Below are 20466 nucleotides of genomic sequence, written 5' to 3' on the forward strand. Positions count from 1 at the left end.
ACCTCACATGACTCGGTGAGTCAAAATACGGAAAAATTATAGCTCTCAAAATGTGGTGATGCAAAAACTATTTTTACAATAAAAAGCGTCTTTTAGCGTGTGACAGCTGCTAAACATAAAAACCCACCATAAATAGTAAATCAAACCCCCCTTTATCACCCCCTTAGTTAGGGAAAAATAATAAAATTAAAAAAATGTATTTATTTCCATTTTCCCATTAGGGCTAGGGTTAGGGCTGAGATTAGGGGTGTGTTGGGGTTAGGGTTGGAGTTAGAATTGGGGGGTTTCCACTGTTTGGGCACATCAGGTGCTCTCCAAACGCAACATTGCGTCTGATCTCAATTCCAGCCAATTCTGCGTTGAAAAAGTCAAATGGTGCTCCTTCCCTTCCAAGCTCTGCCATGCGCCCAAACAGTGTTTTACCCCCACATGTTGGGTATCAGCCTACTCAGGACAAATTGCAAAACAATTTTGGGGGTCCAATTTCTCCTGTTACCCTTAGGAAAATAAAAAATTGGGGGCAAAAATATCATTTTTGTGGAAAAAAATGATTTTTTTATTTTCACGTCCGAGCGTTATAAACTTCTGTGAAGCACTTGGGGGTTCAAAGTGCTCACCACACATCTAGATAAGTTCCGTGGGGGGGTCTAGTGTCCAAAATGGGGTCACCTGTTGGGAGTTTCAATAGTTTAGGTACATCAGGGGCTCTCCAAACGCACATGACACCCGCAGACCATTCCATCAAAGTCTGCATTCCAAAATGGCACTGCTTCCCTTCCGAGCCCCGACGTGTGTCCATACAGTAGTTTTCTCCCACATATGGGGTGTCAGCGTACTCAGGACAAATTGGACCACAACTTTTGCGGTCCAATTTCTCCTGTTACCCTTGGGAAAATGAAAAAATTGGGGACTAATTGATCATGTTTGTGGAAAAAATATGATTTTTTTATTTTCATGCCCTGGCATTATAAACTTCTGTGAAGCCCTTGGGGGTTCAAAGTGCTCACCACACATCTAGATAAGTTCCTTAGGGGTTCTCGTTTCCAAAATGGGTTCATTTGTGGGTGTCTACACTGTTTAGGTACATTAGGGGCTCTCCAAAGGCAACATGACACCCGCAGACCATTCCATCAAAGTCTGCATTCCAAAACGTCACTACTTCCCTTCCGAGCCCTGACGTGTGTCCATACAGTAGTTTTCTCCCACATATGGGGTGCCAGCGTACTCAGGACAAATTCCAAAACAACTTTTGGGATCCAATTTCTCCTGTTACCCTTAGGAAAGTAAAAAATTGGGGGCAAAAATATCATTTTTGTGGAAAAAAATATGATTTTTTTATTTTCATGCCCGGGCGTTATAAACTTCTGTTAAGCACATGGGTATTCAAAGTGCCGACCACACATCTAGATAAGTTCCGTGGGGGGTCTAGTTTCCAAAATGGGGTCACTTGTGGGGAGTTTCAACAGTTTAGGCACATCAGAGGCTCTCCAAACGCGACATGACACCCGCTGACCATTACATCAAAGTCTGCATTCCAAAACATCACTACTTCCCTTCCGAGCCCAGACGTGTGCCCATACAGTAGTTTTCTCCCACTTGTGGGGTATCAGCTTACTCAGAACAAATTGGACAACAACTTTTGGGGTCCGATTTCTCCTGTTACCCTTGGGAAAATAAAAAAAATTGGGGACTAATTGATCATGTTTGTGGAAAAAATGTTTTTTTAATTTTCACGCCCGGGCGTTATAAACTTCTGTGAAGCCATTGGGGGTTCAAAGTGCTCACCACACATCTAGATAAGTTCCTTGGGGGGGTCTAGTTTCCAAAATGGTGTCATTTGTGGAGGGTTCCACTGTTTAGGCACATCAGGGGCTTTCCAAACGTGGCAAGGCATCCAATCCCAATTCCAGCCAAAAAAGTCAAATGGCGCTGCTTCCCTTCCAAGCTCTGCCATGTGCCCAAATAGTGGTTTACCCCCACATGTGGGGTATCAGCGTACTCAGGACAAATTGCACAATAACTTTTTGGGTCCTGTTACCTTTGGGAAAATAAAAATTGGGGGTGAACAGATCATTTTTGTGGAAAAAATGTGATTTTTTAATTTTACGACTGTACGTTATAAACTTCTGTGAAGCCCTTTGGGGTTCAAAGTGCTCACCACACATCTTGATAAGTTCCTTGGGGGGTCAAGTTTCCAAAATGGTGTCATTTGTGAGGGGTTTCCACTGTTTAGGCACATCAGGGGCTTTCCAAACGCAGCATGGCGTCCGATCCCTATTCCAGCCAAAAAAGTCAAATGGCGCTGCTTCCCTTCCGAGCTCTGCTATGCACCCAAATAGTTGTTTACCCCCACATGTGGGGTATCAGCGTAGTCAGGACAAATTGCACAATAACTTTTAGGGTCCTGTTACCCTTGGGAAAATAAAAATTGGGGGTGAAAAGATCATTTTTGTGGAAAAAATGTGATTTTTTTACTTTTACGACTGTACGTTATAAACTTCTGTCAAGCCCTGGGTGTTAGGCGTCGGGTTCCTGCCACTGCACAGCAGGAATCCAGAGCCTTGCACCTAGCGGTCTCCCATTCTTCTTCAGCCGCAGTGGAGCCTGCTCAGCAGATTCGTCGGTCCCGGCGCTCTGTCCAGGCCATCTCCGTGGGTTTGCTTGCTGCTGCCACCTCTGGCACAGCTATGACAATGCATGCTGCTCAGCAGCGAGATTCTCCAGGAACTAAGTCCTCACGTCGGGCCACTGAGCATGCCCGTGGTGTGATCTCCCATTGGAGATCGAGGGTCACGTGCTCAGGTCCTGCTCGTGTTCGGATTGGCCCATCCGAGAAGCCAGAAAGGTCCCGGAAGCCCGTGGCTATAAAAGGTTCGCATGGCTGCTCGCCCATGCGCTAGGATAGACTGTATTTACAGACTAAAAGGTGTGAGAGATGTATGAATGTATCTGGTGACTGACTCATTATGAAACCCCTACCCTTGGTGCGCATTTGTTGTGCAGCCTAGCCTGCTAGCACCCAGGCTTAGGTGTAGGTAGGTCAGGGTTTGAGTCAGACATTGGTCCTCACCAGTGATCCAGCACGCCTCAGTGCACGTGCTCCACACTCCACTGCCAGCGTCTTCAGTGGCGCTCGTGGCAGCGACGCCGCGCGCTCAGTGGGCCTAGAGGGACTCTAACCCCGTGTCCTAGCGGTAGCGTTCTGTGGCCGTACACTGTGCACTCTTTTAGCCGAGCTCTGTGAGCACAAACAAGCTCCGGCGTTTATGTTCAGCGGTAGTGCGGCTCTGTGAAGCAACAGAGTCCGCCCCCGTACACACCGGGTGATGATAACTCGCGTTTTTTTATAGTATACCGCCATATAGCATCCGCCATTACTGAGCAGCAGGTTACCACCCCTTCACGGTGGACCCTGGGCTGCGAATGCACCTTATTACCATCCTTATTATTTGGTGCGTTCCGCCAGCCCTAACACTGGGAGGTTAAAAGTTCTCACCACATATCTAGATAAGTTCCTTGGGGGGTCTATTTCCAAAATGGTGTCACTTGTGGGGGGTTTCCACTGTTTAGGTACATCAGGGGCTCTCCAAACGTGACATGGCGTCCGATCTGAATTCCAGACAATTTTGTATTGAAAAAGTCAAGCGGCACTCCTTCCCTTCTGAGCTCTGCCATGCGCTGAAACAGTGGTTCCCCCCCACATATCAGGTATCAGCGTACTAAGGAGAAATTGCACAATAACTTTTGCAGTCCAATTTCTCCTGTTACCCTTGGTAAAATAAAAAAAAATTGGACCTGAAGTAATTTTTTTGTGAAACATTAAAAAATTCCTGCGAAGCACCTGAAGGGTTAATAAACTTCTTGAATATGGTTTTGAGCACCTTGAGGGGTGCAGTTTTTAGAATGGTGCCACTTTTGGGTATTTTCCATCATATAGACCCCTCAATATAACTTCAAATGTGATGTGGTCTGTAAAAATAAAATGGTGTTGCAAAAATGAGAAATCGCTGGTCAACTTTTAACCCTTAAACTTCCTAACAAAAAAAAAATTTTGGTTCCAAAATTGTGCTGATGTAAAGTAAACATGAGGGAAATGTCACTTATTAAGTTTTTTGTGTGCCATATAACTGTGATTTAAGGGCGTAAAAATTCAAAGTTGGAAAATTGTGAAATTTTCAAAAATTTTCGCCAAATTTCCGTTTTTTTTCACAAATAAACGCAAGTTATTTGAATGAAATTTTACCACTAACATGAAGTACAATATGTCATGAGAAAACAATATCAGAATCAGTGGGATCCATGGAAGCGTTTCAGAGTTATTATCTCATAAAGGGACAGTACTCAGAATAGTAAAAAATTGGCCCGGTCATGAACGTGCAAACAGCCACCTTGTGCAGCACTATTGCTGCATTCTGTCAAGGTGGCTCTTTTATTTAGCGTCCCTTCCACAGTCGAAATAATCGTTTTTAAAATTGGTCAGACATACCTGACGTTTGACGGGGGGGAGGTCTTCCCCCCCCCAACACAGACGCCTCACATACATCAGTCATGTCTTGCTTTTGAATTTGGCGCCGCCTCCTCAGCTGCACTGCTGCCCTGCTCAGCTCCGCCCCTACTGGTCACATGGTGCTGACGTCATCACAGGTCCTACTGCACCGCTGCCCTGCTCAGCCCCGCCTCTACTGGTCACATGGTGCTGACATCATCACAGGTCCTTCTGCACCACTCCTCTGCTTAGCACCGCCCCTCCTGATCACATGACACTGACATCATCACAGGTTCTTCTGCACCACTGCTCTGCTGAGCTCCGCCCCTCCTGGTCACATGGTGTCACTTCATGTGATGTCATAGGATGGGCAGCGCTAACTGTGCATGCCCAAGAAAGAATATTACAGCGCAGGAGCGAGAAAAAGAAATGAACACTGAGGAGGTGGTGTCAAATTCAAAAGCAGGACGTTACTGACAGATGTGAGGTGTCTGTGTCCGGGGGGGGGGGGAAGACGTGCCCCCCGGTCAAACTTCAGGTATGTCTGACCAACTTTAAAAACGATTATTTCGGCGGTGGAAGGGACGCTAAATAAAAGAGCCACCTTGACAGAATGCAGCATTAGTGCTGCACAAGGTGGCTCTTTTACTTAAAAACGCCTGTGGGGGTGACAGGTTCCCTTTAATGTAATCTCGAAATTGTTTGTTTTCAATCCTAAGGCCGCGTTCACACATTCAGTATTTGGTCAGTATTTTACCTCAGTATTTGTAAGCCAAAATGAGGAGTGGAACAGTCAGAGGAAAAGTATAATAGAAACACGTCACCACTTCTGTATTCATCACCCACTCCTGTTTTTGGCTTACAGATACTGATGTAAAATACTGACAACTCAAAATGTGAATGTTGCCTAAAGGTTCACATATTTTTGACTTTTGATAATTGACCATTTTCCTTATGTAAAAAATGGCAAAGTCTAATATTTTTGACTCATCTGATTGATTTGGTTCTGTTTTTCTACTTTTAGGAATGTATGAAAGCTGGATGTAGATTTAGGTCAAATTTTTCAAAGCACCCCTATCTAATAACATAAAACAAATTTTATACATATATAGTTAAAAAAGTTTAATAGGAGACTGTTTCTTACCTACAGCACAGTTTACGCCAGTGTAGCCAGGATAGCAATTACAGAAATAACTTCCCAAAGTGTTCGTGCATACACCATTTGGACATGGATTTGCCAAACACTCATTCACATCTGTGGTAAGAAAATAAATACAATTATTCATAATTGTCATGCATTCATCATAATAGAACAATCAAGGCAAAGAACACTGTACAACAACATTTTATTAAATAAACCAGCCAATTTCTGCACTGTGATTACAAAATAAGGTCATTATACAAGTTGTGTCATTCCCAGGGATTTGACATTTCTATGAGGACTATCCTGGCTGCAGGTGAGATGAGGGGTGTCACTGCTACCTGCTGAAGGCTCCTGTCTATTTCACACATTTACTGATCATGCTGAAGATGACTATTGTCATATTAGCGCGGTTGATAAAGATGGTAAAAAATTGTAAGCTTATATTTTTATCTTCCTTTTTATTCACAATAAGCAGCTGATATCACAATAGTTAGGAAATAAGAAATTCTAAAGCTATTTTGATAGTGCATTTTGCGTTTAGGTGGACAGTGGGGAAATCAATTAGTTTTACATTATTCTTAGTAATGACAATGACTAGAGATAAGCGGATTGCTTCATACAACCCCGACCCACGGTCCAGATCAGTGTTCGGTGTCCAAAAAAGAAGCTGAGCACATTTCCTGAGCTTCCAGACTCCTTAGCATGGCATTTGATTGGCTGCCTTGTGTGACACCATCAATGTGGCGTGTGGCACACAGGTGACATGTCACCATCCCGGCTGATTAGAAGCCAAGCCTGGAATCCCAGAATTTGAGGAAATTCATACAGCTCCTGTTCTTGCCAAAGAGCATTGATCAGCTAATCTCTAACAATAACCATGCTCGTTTACAACTGCAGCTCATAAGGACATCAGAATTTATGAAAAGATTTTTCCTACTCCTATTAAAAAACAGATTTACTATAAAAAAATATACAGGTTTCTTTATTCCAGGTGCTTTTAGAATTCTATTAGCCATAATATTACTAGTCAAGGGATATAATCTGCTCAGAAATATTAATAATCTGTGGGGTTCACTGGTTATGAAAGGTCATAATATTAGGCTGTGTGCACATATTGTGTTTTTGCTGAATTTTTTAGTGCAGATGTGTTACAAAACCTGAAGGGTTCCCTTATGCCAGCAAAGTGAATGAGAATCCTGAAGTCTCATGCACACGTTGCTTATTTGTGACTTTCAGATTGGGTGCAGATCTAAATCCGCACCATGTCAATTCTTTCAGTGTTTTTGCTGCAGATTTTACCCATACTAATGAGTGGGGAAAAATCTGCACCAAGAACTCAAGTTAAAAAAGTAGCAAAAACACCACTATGTCCTGCCAAGAGATGCGGAAATGGGGCAGAAATTACAGCACCAAATACTTAACGTATGCACATACCCATAAGGAGTTGGTGATACATACATGTATATGCATGAAAAAGAAAACCATCATCACGTCTTACCTATAGTACACTGCGGTCCTGTCCATCCGGGTATACACACACACGTGTAAGAGCCAAGGGTATTAAAACAAGTGCCTCTAGCACAGGGGTTGTTTCTAGTACATTCATTAATATCTATTGAAGAAAATAGAAATAAAGACTGAAAAACCATGATAATAAAATCCCACATAATGTATTAATCCAATCCAGTGACCAACAGCCCAGCTACATAAAATTTATCTACAATCCATAAGCAGGGATGGGCAAACTCAAACGATAAAGTTCTGCATCTGTACTGAACACCTAGTGTCCGTGCCTCAATGAAGTCTATGTTACTGTTAGGGTTAGGCAGCCCAAACATCTGGTATTTCCCACGCTGTCATCTGTGTGACAGTGTGAGAAATACCGGCTCTGATTGGCAGTAAATTCGTCACCGCCGGTCAGAACGCTGCAGTTCCCACTCTGTCATACAGATGATAGCGTGTGAGCCAGCAGCTGTTACTGGCAGTAAAAGGTTACCATTGGTCACAAGCAGCAGCTGATGAAAATACTACTCTTATCATTGTATGCCCAGTCTTGCTGATAGTTGATAGCGAGAGCAGGAGCACGATAGTGATAGTATTCATTAGCTGGCACCTGTACAACATATAAATAAATAAATTTAAAAATAGCATGGGGTCCCCTGTATTTTTGATAATCAGTGTACAATGATAAGATTATTCATCAGCCGGCACCTGTACAATATATAATTAAATATAGAAAAAATAGCATGGTGTCCCCTCTATTTTTGATAAACAGCGCAGGCAAAACCGACAGCTGCATATCCATGCCATTTTTTAAAATTATTTACATAAATAATTAAAATAACAGTGTGGGAACCACCCATTTATGACAGCCAGTAAAGCTAAAGCAGACAGATGGGGACTGGAATTATCAGACTGGGAAGGGGCCATTGGCAATTTTTAGGCTGGGGAGGGACAATTTCCAAGGCCCCTTACCAGTCTGAGAATACCAGCCCCAGCTGTCTGCTTTAGCTTGGCTGGTTGTAAAAAAATGTTTCTTTTTTATTATTTATTTCAATTATTAAACAACTGGCATGAGGAAACCATCAATTTTTGATAACCAGCCAAGATAATGCTGACACCTGAGGGCTGCAGCCCGCAGCTGTACGTTTTGACTGCACTGTTTATCAAAAATAGACCCCATGCAATTTTTTTATTTATTGCACGTGTTTTGGTTGATGAATACTCTCATCATCTCCCTATCAGCAAGACTAGGTGTACGAGAACTCTCATCGGTCAACACCTGTGACCAGCGACAACCTTTTTACCACCGGTCACAGCTGCTGGCTCACATGCTGTCATCTGTATGACAGCATGGGAACTGTAGTGCTGTGACCAGCGATAACTTGAAAGGTTACCGCCGATCAAAGACTGTGTTTTTCGCACTGTCACACAGATGGTAGAGTGGGAAACACCAGATGTTCGGGCTCTCCATTCATTTGAATGTGATCTAGGTTCGGGTTCGAGTTCAGGTACCAATCTGGTACCCAAACTGAACTTTTTTTTAAATGTTTGGCAAAACCCGCCGAATCTGAACATTGTTGGGCTCGCCCATCTCTCATAAGCTCCGAATCATCACTGCTTTTCTCCACTTTGCTTAGTAATTTGCTCCCTTTTAGTAGTTTTAATATTTGTGTCTTATTCTCTTTACTTTTTGTGCTACTTTTTAAGTTATCTTTCATTTTGAAGTATCTTTTATTTTTCCTCAACAACTTTGCTTATCCAGATGCTTTAGACAGATTCATAAAATGCAACGCTTACCAAATTATGTTTTTATTGGTGCATCTTACTCCATTCCCTTCCCCCAGACTACTGTTTCTAAAGTGGTTTTCAGTTTGGCACATTTTTGCAACTTTTGGTGCTGAGAAGTCGCAAAAACAGTTAAAGACAAAAATAAATAGCATTTCTGATTTTGTGCTGAATTCATAAACCATGTGCACTGTTTTGATGATTTTTTTGCATAAACACATCAGCAAATACCACAAGACAAAAAAAGAAAAGTGTATATATACAGTGTTCACCCCGCTAAACTGAGGTTTTAGGAGGTAAAAAACCTCAGTTTAGCACGGTGATCACTGTATATATACAGTATATATATATATATATATATATATATATATATACATATATATATATATTGGCAGTCCGCAATCAACAGGCATACACAGAGCTTGTTAAGGTCACTAGCTGCTTCTAAGTGTTTCCTGTCTTATCCCCCCTTGGTGAGAGACGCCTCTGTAATTTGTCTATTCCAAAAAAAGAAAAGTAACTTCAACAAATCACTAATCATGACCATAATGTCTTATTTCATTTGGAAATACTTTCTTACCTGTGTTACAAGTTTGTCCCTCCCATCCACTGAAGCAGGAGCAGGTAAATCCATGTAGTCCATTATGACACAGGCCATGAATGCAAGGGGAATTCTTGCAATAATCATTTCCTAATAGACAATAATAAATCAGATTATTTCATATGACATAAGAGGAACGAGAAGCAGATTACGGAAACAGGATCAGAAACTACATAGAGCGTGATACTTGTATACAGTTCAATTTGGACTACAGGAAAATACACCTTGTTGTCAGGAGCTTTTTCTGTCACAGACAATTAATAGTGGTAAATTCTACAAAATACAAGGATTGTGACTGAGGTCTGGGTGCATGGAGGTAAAATATATTCTATACTGGTGCAGTCTACTAATAATCTGCATTATTATGTTGCTAGTGAGGCAATAGCCTTATATCTAATACATCTTATAGAAGATTTTCAGGATTTGATGTCATTTTGATTACAGCTCTGCCATTCTTTATAAAGCTTTATTAAACTAGAGTTAAAGTTTAGCCTCACGGATGCATTGTGTAGGGCTGACTGGATTTGGAGTATAACCATCTTGACACGAGCACTCATATCCACCGATCGTGTTGGAACAGAACTGTTCACAGGGTTTCTGTCTACATTCATCGATATCTGAAAGTCACAAAAGTAGATCTGGTCTAAAATCTCTAAATGGTGAACATTAGATAGATGATAGATAGATACAAAAAAGTGAGCAACACTCAAAACGGGTTCCATATAAAAAAAAAAGTAGTATTTTATTGCCTTATGTGAACAGGTGGCAATGTTTCGGCCCAAATACATGTGGACTTTTGTCAAATCTCATCTATATTTGAGCAAAAAAGTTGCCACTTGTTTGCATGGACCAATAAAACATTTTTTTTAATATGGAACATGTTTTGAGTGTATTACAGGTTGTTGAGTTACAATATGTGGGTTGGTATGAATGTATATTTATCAAACATGCGTTGCTTCAGTTTTCTATTTTTCTTAGATATACAGATTGATAGATTTTATTCAATGGTTACTTGTTTCTAGCAAAGTGAAAATCTAAATTCCTAAACTCACCTAAACACATTCTCTCTGACTGATCAGGGTCAGGAATATAGCCATTGTTGCACAGACACGCAGGGGTCATAGTTCCAGGCTTGAAATAACATTTACCATTCTCACAAGGCAGGTCGCAGATGACAATTGCTATCAGAAGAAAATATTAATTGTACAAGCGGATAATTCCAGTTGATAATGCGAAGCTAAGTTTATATATATAATTGCAATTACATTAGAAATGTGTGATTTTCTTTCTAACAAACTATAACTGATACAAACTGCCCATAAGACATTACATATTTTGTGCAGAGTTCTTGTCGATGGCTGAGCTTACATAATTGTAAAATTGCATTGCTTTGAAGCAAAGGACTATTCTATAGAATGAGACTTTTTATAGATCTTCTCCAGAATAAATTTTACTATGAAACAATGGTTTACAACCTGTGGTTCCACAGCTATGCAGGAACTACAACAGAGAGTCGCAGGTTGCAATGTCATGATCCAGTCCAGAGTTTGTTTTCCGACTGGCCATGCGTGGGTTAATCCCCTCTGCCTCGTTTTGGAGTTGTCTGGGCTATTTCAGTCCTCTGCAGCCTGCAGGCCAGTGTCAGCTAAAGTCCAAAGTAAATTATTGTTTTCTTTCAGACCTCGATCGTCTGGGGAGGAGACTGAGCGGGTTGGAATTGTTATCTCCTTACAAAGGGAGGGTCCCCAATCTTGGGCTTTCTCACTGCCCCTGAACAGATGTCAGTAGATAGGTTCTTTGAGGCCCTAGGACTTATCTGTAATGAACTGGACCGTGTCAGGGTGGCAGAGGACACCATTATGGGTATGGTTCAGGGAAAGCACTCAGCTGAAAGGTACAGCTCTGAGTTCCGTCGATGGTCCACTGAAGTGTCCTGGGAGGACTCCGCGCTGAGATGTCAGCTCAGGTGTAGAGATTACAACAGGTACAGAGTCATTACCAGGACTTCATGTAGCCACAGCGCCCGCAGAGACAGCAGCAGGGGGGGCCCAGGGGCCCCTAAAGTAGTGGCGCCGACAGGTTAAGTGTCTTGTCAGTTGGGGAGCGTGGGCCCAATTTTCCAGAGCACTCACTGCGTGTCCCCCTCAGATCCTCAGGATATGCGCTCAGCTCCCAAGCAGCGCTGCAGTGATGGGGGCTGGTGCCGCGTCTCTTACTGTCAGAGCGCATGCCTTAGAAGATGGCCGCCGCCTCATGCAGGCCCCGCCGTCCGCCCAGGCCTCCTCAGCTGCCAGTTCACCAGAGCCTCTCAGCATCCTCCCGCAGGGGCGCACAGACGTCCCAGAGTCCAGGGGGTCCCAAAGCCGGTTAGTATGCCTTGGTAAAAGGGGTCTATATAACAGGATCATTGCCGGATTCCAGGAGCTCTCCTCGGATGCGTCCTCACTCCACAGCTACATAGCCACGCCCCATGTCGGTTCAGGTGTGGGCTGGCGGATTACCTGAAGGATGCTCTGGCTCTCCACCCACCTCCCAGCTCACTGGAGGAAGCTATGACTCAGGCTATCTGTATGGATCGGAGGCTGCGGGAGAGTGGTGTTGCACAGCGTGAAGTTCCGATGTGTTCTTTAAAAAGGTGGCTGAGGTTCTACCACCACACTGCCCATTCAATTGTGCTGTTGATCTTGTTCCCAGTGCCAAATTGCCCAAAGCCCGTCTGTACAATCTCTCTGCCCCTGAACAGGCCGCTATGAAGGAGTATATCTCTGATAGCATCTGTAAAGGGCACATTCAGCCATCTGTCTCTCCCGTGGTGGCGGTGTTCTTTTTTGTGAAGAAAAAAGATGGTGGTTTACGCACATGCCTCGATTTTCAAGAAATTAATAAAATCACTATAAGAAACACTTATCCCCTCCCACTTACACCCAATTTGTACAATCAATTGTCGGGGGCCAGATGGTTCTCTAAGTTGGACCTCAGGGGGCATACAATCTCATCTGTATGTGGGTGGGGGATGAGTGGAAAACTGTTTTTCTCACTTCTAATGGTCTGTTTGAGAATTTGGATATGCCCTTTGGCCTGACTAACGTGCCAGCAGTTTTTCAGAATTTCATGAATCATGTTTTCTCAGATTTTATTGGCTGTTTCATGGTAATTTATTTGGACGACATTCTAATATATTCCTCTGACAAACAGATTCACATGGGCCACCTCCTTGCAGTTTTTCTGAGGCTTAGGGAGAACTCACTATTTGCTAAACTAGAGAAGTGTTCATTTTTTGGTCAGGAACTGTCCTTTCTAGGGATCACTTTGTCTGCTGAGGGGTTTCATATGGACCTTAGGAAGATTCAGGCTATTGTTGTTTGGTGCAACCCAGAAATCTCAAGGGTCTTCAGTGTTTTCTGGGTTTTGCCAATTATTATAGAAAATTCATTAAGGGGTTTTCTCAGGTGGTCAAACCCCTCACGGATTTAACTTGAAAGGGGGCTGATCACAAAAACTGGTCAGCTCCAGCTCTTGCGGTGTTTTCATCTTTGAAGAACCGTTCCATGACTTCTCCTGTACTGGTTCAACCTAATTTGTCTAAACCATTTATCATAGAGGTAGATGCCTCGGAGGTTTGTGTGGGGGCTTGGGGGCTGTGTTATTCCAGGGGCCCACCACGTTGACTAATTTAAGATCCTGTGCCTTCTTTTTGAGAAAATTTTCCTCCGCTGAGAGGAATTATGATGTTGGTAACTGGGAGCTATTGGCCCTTAAATTGGCGTTTGAAGAATAGAGGCATTTTTTGGAGGGGGCTGTCCATCGTATCACTGTCATTACGGATCACAAGAACCTGTCTTGCATCGAGTCCGCCAAATGTTTGACTCCAAGACAGGCAAGGTGGTCACTTTTTTTTCCCGATTTCAGTTTTCTATTACTTTCAGACCGGGGTCCAAAAATGTGAAGGCTGATGCTTTATCTTGTAGTCTGGATCCAGTTTCACCTTCTGAAACTCCTTCCTCCATTCTTCGCGTGAAATGGTGGTGGCTGCAGTGTTCTCGGCATTGGAATGAGAGATTCATGAGGCCCAATCTCTTGCTCTTTTGTCCGTACCTGATAATAAGCTCTTTGTGCCTATTCAGTATTGGTTGAGGGAGTTCCATTACTCGGCTCTGAGTGGGCATCCTGGAATCTCGGTCATGCATAAAGCCACCACTAGGCTGTTTTGGTAGCCCTCGCTGGTTTCTGACATCACTGGGTTTGTGTATTCCTGTGAAACCTGTGCTCGTGCTAAAACCTCCCGTAACCGGTCGGCCGGGGAATTGGTGCCACTGTCAATTCCTGATAGACCGTAGACTCACCTGTCCATGGATTTTATCACCGATCTTCCCCCCTCTAATGGCAAAACCGTGATCTGGGTAATTGTTGATAGGTTCAGTAATCAAGCGCATTTTGTACCTTTGGCGGGCCTCCCTAATGCAGAGACTCTATCAAAACTATTCATTGAACATGTGGTCCGATTGCATGGTGTGCCTGTCAGTGTGGTGTCTGATAGAGGGGTGCAATTTGTGGCAAAATTCTGAAGGGCCCTTTGTAAAAGGTTGGGTGCCAGTCTGACCTTTTCATCGGCCTACCATCCCGAGACCAACGGTCAGACTGAAAGGACTAATCAGTCTTTGGAGTAGATATTGGAGCTGGCTGGCTATTTCAGTCCTCTGCAGCCTGCAGTCCAGTGTCAGCTATAGTCCAAGCTTCCAGGCTAGAGCAGCTGACCCATATACCCTAGTGATCCTTCTGCCTCTTACTTCCTGTACTTGTGAATGCAGCAGTACATTACATTCAGCATCTTTTCTTTTTAGCATTGCGATGCTGGACTATGTGACTACATCATTGTAATTATTTTGCTATAAGGTAAATTTGAAATAAATGCTAAAATGTAAAATGCACTTTATTTTCCAGGTAACACTTGTAAGCTAGTCATATATTTACTTTGCACTGGGCTCTCAGGTAAATATAATACTTACGAGCTGTAGTTATCATTGTGGTTGTAGAATCAGCCAATGGAAATGTAGATGATAGGGATTCAAAAGGAGTTGAAATGCTTGTATATTGTGTGCTTGTGGACATCATGGTCCATGATGTCACTGGTGTATAGGATATTACAGTGGTATTCAGTGTGTTCACAGATGTTAATAGTGTCGGGTATCCTGTGCTTACGCCAGGCAAGGTGGACGGTGATGATGATACAGATGTTTCTGGCTTGACTGTACTGGTAATTTGTGTAGTTGTAGGTTCTATGGTGCTTAGTTTGGCTGTACTGGTAATATGTGAGGTGATTATAGGTATTCCAGAAGTTGGACTTCCAGCTGGGTTTTCTATTGTGGTTGATGATGGGACAGTACTGGTGTTGAAGATTTCTACAGTAGTTTCTTTCAGAGTTATGGTAATTTCTGTTGAAGTGCTAGACACCGCTGAATTCACTTCTGGAGCAGCTGTTGATAAACTTTCTTCTGTAGTCACTTCTGGAGCAGCTGTTGATAGACCTTCTTCTGTACTCACTTCTGGAGCAGCTGTTGATAGACTTTCTTCTGTACTCACTTCAGGAGCAGCTGTTGATAGACTTTCTTCTGTAGTCACATCTGGAGCAGCTGTTGATAGACGTTCTTCTGTAGTCACTTCAGGAGCAGCTGTTGATAGACTTTCTTCTGTAGTCACTTCTGGAGCAGCTGTTGATAGACTTTCTTTTGTAGTCACTTCCGGAGCAGCTGTTGATAGACTTTCTTCTGTAGTCACTTCTGGAGCAGCTGTTGATAGACTTTCTTCTGTAGTCACTTCCGGAGCAGCTGTTGATAGACTTTCTTCTGTAGTCACTTCTGGAGCAGCCGTGGATAGACTTTCTTCTGTAGTCATTTCTGGAGCAGCTGTTGATAGACTTTCTTCTGTATTCACTTCTGGAGGAGCTGTTGATAGACTTTCTTCTGTAATCACATCTGGAACAGCTGTTGATAGACTTTCTTCTGTAGTCACTTCTCGAGCAGCTGTTGATAGACTTTCTTCTGTAGTCACATCTGGAGCAGCTGTTGGTAGACTTTCTTCTGTAGTCACATCTGGAGCAGCTGTTGGTAGACTTTCTTCTGTAGTCACTTTTGGAGCAGCTGTTGATAGACTTACATCTGTAGTCACTTCCGGAGCAGCTGTTGACAGACTTTCTTCTGTAGTCACGTCTGGAACAGCTGTTGATAGCCTTTCTTCTGTAGTCACTTCTGGAGCAGCTGTTGATAGACTTTCTTCTGTAGTCACTTTTGGAGTAGCTGTTGATAGATTTTCTTCTGAGGTCACATCTGGAGCAGCTGTTGACTGAATTTCTTCTGTAGTCACTTCTGGAGCAGCTGTTGATAGACTTTCTTCTATAGTCACTTCCGAAGCAGCTGTTGATAGACTTTCTTCTGTAGTCACTTCTGGAACAGCTGTTGATAGACTTTCTTCTGTAGTCACATCTGGAGCAGCTGTTGATAGACTTTCTTCTGTAGTCACTTCTGGAGCAGCTGTTGATTGAATTTCTTCTGTAGTCACTTCTGGAGCAGCTGTTGATAGACTTTCTTCTGTAGTCACTTTTGGAGCAGCTGTTGATAGACTTACTTCTGTAGTCACTTCCGGAGCAGCTGTTGATAGACTTTCTTCTGTAGTCACTTCTGGAGCAGCTGTTGATAGACTTTCTTCTGTAGTCACTTCCGGAGCAGCCGTTGATAGACTTTCTTCTGCTGTCACATCTGGAGCAGCTGTTGATAGACTTTCTTCTGTAGTCACTTTTGGAGTAGCTGTTGATAAACTTTCTTCTGTAGTCACATCTGGAGCAGCTGTTGATTGAATTTCTTCTGTAGTCACTTCTGGAGCAGCTGTTGATAGACTTTCTTCTGTAGTCACATCTGGAGCAGCTGTTGATTGAATTTCTTCTGTTGTCACTTCTGGAGCAACTGTTGATAGACTTTCTTCTGTATTCACATCTGGAGCAGCTGTTGATAGACTTTCTTCTGTAGTCACTTCCGAAGCAGCTGTTGATAGACTTTCTTCTGTAGTCACTTCTGGAACAGCTGTTGATAGACTTTCTTCTGTAGTCACATCTGGAGCAGCTGTTGATAGACTTTCTTCTGTAGTCACTTCTGGAGCAGCTGTTGATTGAATTTCTTCTGTAGTCACTTCTGGAGCAGCTGTTGATAGACTTTCTTCTGTAGTCACTTCTGGAGCAGCTGTTGATAGATTTTCTTCTGTATTCACATCTGGAGCAGCTGTTGATAGACTTTCTTTTGTAGTCACTTCTGGAGCTGCTGTTGATAGACTTTCTTCTGTAGTCACTTCTGGAGCAGCTGTTGATAGACTTTCTTCTGTATTCACATCTGGAGCAGCTGTTGATAGACTTTCTTCTGTAGTCACTTCTGGAGCAGCTGTTGATAGACTTTCTTCTGTAGTCACTTCTGGAGCAGCTGTTGATTGAATTTCTTCTGTAGTCACTTCGGGAGCAGCTGTTGATAGACTTTCTTCTGTAGTCACTTCCGAAGCAACCGTTGATAGACTTTCTTCTGTAGTCACTTCTGGAGCAGCTGTTGATAGACTTTCTTCTGTAGTCACTTCTGGAGCAGCTGTTGATAGACTTTCTTCTGTAGTCACATCTGGAGCAGCTGTTGATAGACTTTCTTCTGTAGTCAATTCTGGAGCAGCTGTTGATAGGCTTTCTTCCGTAGTGACTTCTGAAGCAGCTGTTGATAGACTTTCTTCTGTAGTCACTTCTGGAGCAGCTGTTGATAGACTTTGTTCTGTAGTCACTTCTGGAGCAGCCGTTGATAGATTTTCTTCTGTAGTCACTTCTGGAGCAGCTGTTGATAGACTTTCCTCTGTAGTCACTTCTGGAGCAGCTGTTGATAGACTTTCTTCTGTAGTCACTTCTGGAGCAGCTGTTGATAGACTTTGTTCTGTACTCACTTCCGGAGCAGCTGTTGATAGACTTTCTTCTGTAGTCTCATCTGGAGCAGCTGTTGATAGACTTTCTTCTGTAGTCACATCTGGAGCAGCTGTTGATAGACTTTCTTTTGTAGTCACTTCTGGAGCTGCTGTTGATAGACTTTCTTCTGTAGTCACTTCTGGAGCAGCTGTTGATAGACTTTCTTCTGTAGTCACTTCTGGAGCAGCTGTTGATTGAATTTCTTCTGTAGTCACTTCGGGAGCAGCTGTTGATAGACTTTCTTCTGTAGTCACTTCCGAAGCAACCGTTGATAGACTTTCTTCTGTAGTCACTTCTGGAGCAGCTGTTGATAGACTTTCTTCTGTAGTCACTTCTGGAGCAGCTGTTGATAGACTTTCTACTGTAGTCACTTCTGGAGCAGCTGTTGATAGACTTTCTTCTGTAGTCACTTCTGGAGCAGCTGTTGATAGACTTTCTTCTGTAGTCAATTCTGGAGCAGCTGTTGATAGGCTTTCTTCCGTAGTGACTTCTGAAGCAGCTGTTGATAGACTTTCTTCTGTAGTCACTTCTGGAGCAGCTGTTGATAGACTTTCTTCTGTAGTCACTTCTGGAGCAGCTGTTGATAGATTTTCTTCTGTAGTCACTTCTGGAGCAGCTGTTGATAGACTTTCCTCTGTAGTCACTTCTGGAGCAGCTGTTGATAGACTTTCTTCTGTAGTCACTTCTGGAGCAGCTGTTGATGGACTTTGTTCTGTACTCACTCCCGGAGCAGCTGTTGATAGACTTTCTTCTGTAGTCTCATCTGGAGCAGCTGTTGATAGACTTTCTTCTGTAGTCACATCTGGAGCAGCTGTTGATAGACTTTCTTTTGTAGTCACTTCTGGAGCTGCTGTTGATAGACTTTCTTCTGTAGTCACTTCAGGAGCAGCTGTTGATAGACTTTCTTCTGTATTCACATCTGGAGCAGCTGTTGATTGACTTTCTTCAGTAGTCACTTCTGGAGCAGCTGTTGATAGACTTTCTACTGTAGTCACTTCTGGAGCAGCTGTTGATAGACTTTCTTCTGTAGTCACTTCTGGAGCAGCTGTTGATAGACTTTCTTCTGTAGCCACTTCTGGAGCAGCTGTTGATAGACTTTCTTCTGTAGTCACATCTGGAGCAGCTGTTGATAGACTTTCTTCTGTAGTCAATTCTGGAGCAGCTGTTGATAGACTTTCTTCAGTAGTCTCATCTGGAGCAGCTGTTGATAGACTTTCTTCTGTAGTCACATCTGGAGCAGCTGTTGATAGACTTTCTTTTGTAGTCACTTCTGGAGCAGCTGTTGATAGACTTTCTTTTGTAGTCACTTCTGGAGCTGCTGTTGATAGACTTTTTTCTGTAGTCACTTCTGGAGCAGCTGTTGATAGACTTTCTTCTGTATTCACATCTGGAGCAGCTGTTGATTGACTTTCTTCTGTAGTCACTTCTGGAGCAGCTGTTGATAGATTTTCTACTGTAGTCACTTCTGGAGCAGCTGTTGATAGACTTTCTTCTGTAGTCACTTCTGGAGCAGCTGTTGATAGACTTTCTTCTGTATTCACATCTGGAGCAGCTGTTGATAGACTTTCTTCTGTATTCACATCTGGAGCAGCTGTTGATTGACTTTCTTCTGTAGTCACTTCTGGAGCAGCTGTTGATAGATTTTCTACTGTAGTCACTTCTGGAGCAGCTGTTGATAGACTTTCTTCTGTAGTCACTTCTGGAGCAGCTGTTGATAGACTTTCTTCTGTAGCCACTTCTGGAGCAGCTGTTGATAGACTTTCTTCTGTAGTCACATCTGGAGCAGCTGTTGATAGACTTTCTTCTGTAGTCAATTCTGGAGCAGCTGTTGATAGACTTTCTTCTGTAGTGACTTCTGAAGCAGCTGTTGATAGACTTTCTTCTGTAGTCACTTCTGGAGCAGCTGTTGATAGACTTTCTTCTGTAGTCACTTCTGGAGCAGCTGTTGATAGACTTTCTTCTGTAGTCACTTCTGTAGCAGGTGTTGATAGACTTTCTTTTGTAGTCACTTCTGGAGCAGCTGTTGATAGACTTTCTTCTGTAGTCACTTCCGGAGCAGCTGTTGATAGACTTTCTTCTGTAGTCACTTCCGGAACAGCTGTTGATAGACTTTCTTCTGTAGTCACTTCCGGAGCAGCTGTTGATAGACTTTCTACTGTAGTCACTTCTGGAGCAGCTGTTGATAGACTTTCTTCTGTAGTCACATCTGGAGCAGCTGTTGATAGACTTTCTTCTGTAGTCACTTCCGGAGCAGCTGTTGATAGACTTTCTTCTGTAGTCACTTTTGGAGCAGCTGTTGATAGACTTACATCTGTAGTCACTTCCGGAGCAGCTGTTGATAGACTTTCTACTGTAGTCACTTCTGGAGCAGCTGTTGATAGACTTTCTTCTATAGTCTCTTTAGGAGCCGCTGTTGATAGACTTTCTTCTGAAGTCACTTCTGGAGCAGCTGTTGATAGACTTTCCTCTGCATTTACTTCTGGAGAAGCAGTGCTAATGATATCAGTTGCTGATATACTTTCATCTGTTGATACTTCTGTCAGACTAACAGTAGTATCTGTGGTATTAACACCTGTTGGAAAATAAAACAAATGAAAATGTTACAAAAAGTTATTCTTAAAATCATGTTTCCATCTGCACAATTTGTATTCTAATTATATACTTCTCAAACACTTCATGCTCATACATTTCTATGTAACCCTATTCTGTAGAAGGGTTGTAGTGTTTTTCCACACACATCTTATAGCTCAAAACACAGTAAGATCTTAAAGGAGTTGTCGAGGCATACAGTAGGTGTTGGATTACAGGATAGATCATCAATAGCATATCAGTGGAAATACAGCAACTAGCACCCCAACAGATCAGCTGCATTTTGTGGAACTTTTTTTCTCCAGTGATCTTGTCAATAGGTCTTTCAGCCAACATATGTCACTATTGAATCTCCAGGTGACAGCTTTAGGACACCCATT

The 20466-nt window shown here is 42.8% G+C and overlaps 1 protein-coding gene across 1 annotated transcript in view; it reads right to left on the reverse strand.

The window, feature by feature from the left end:
* LOC141100709 (uncharacterized) overlaps window positions 1–20466 on the reverse strand; it is a 424196-nt gene that overhangs the window by 391395 nt on the left and 12335 nt on the right. Inside the window, exons 2-7 of the mRNA XM_073589356.1 lie at window positions 14526–20069; window positions 10572–10700; window positions 10017–10136; window positions 9499–9609; window positions 7129–7242; window positions 5631–5741 (exon numbers count right to left, since the gene is read on the reverse strand). Coding sequence (XP_073445457.1) covers window positions 5631–5741; window positions 7129–7242; window positions 9499–9609; window positions 10017–10136; window positions 10572–10700; window positions 14526–20069 — 6129 coding nt within the window. The remainder of the gene's footprint in view (window positions 1–5630; window positions 5742–7128; window positions 7243–9498; window positions 9610–10016; window positions 10137–10571; window positions 10701–14525; window positions 20070–20466) is intronic.

Source organism: Dendrobates tinctorius, unplaced genomic scaffold (genome assembly GCF_039654945.1).
Source record: "Dendrobates tinctorius isolate UK_male_01 unplaced genomic scaffold, ASM3965494v1 ptg000107l, whole genome shotgun sequence".
Lineage (NCBI taxonomy): Eukaryota > Metazoa > Chordata > Amphibia > Anura > Dendrobatidae > Dendrobates > Dendrobates tinctorius.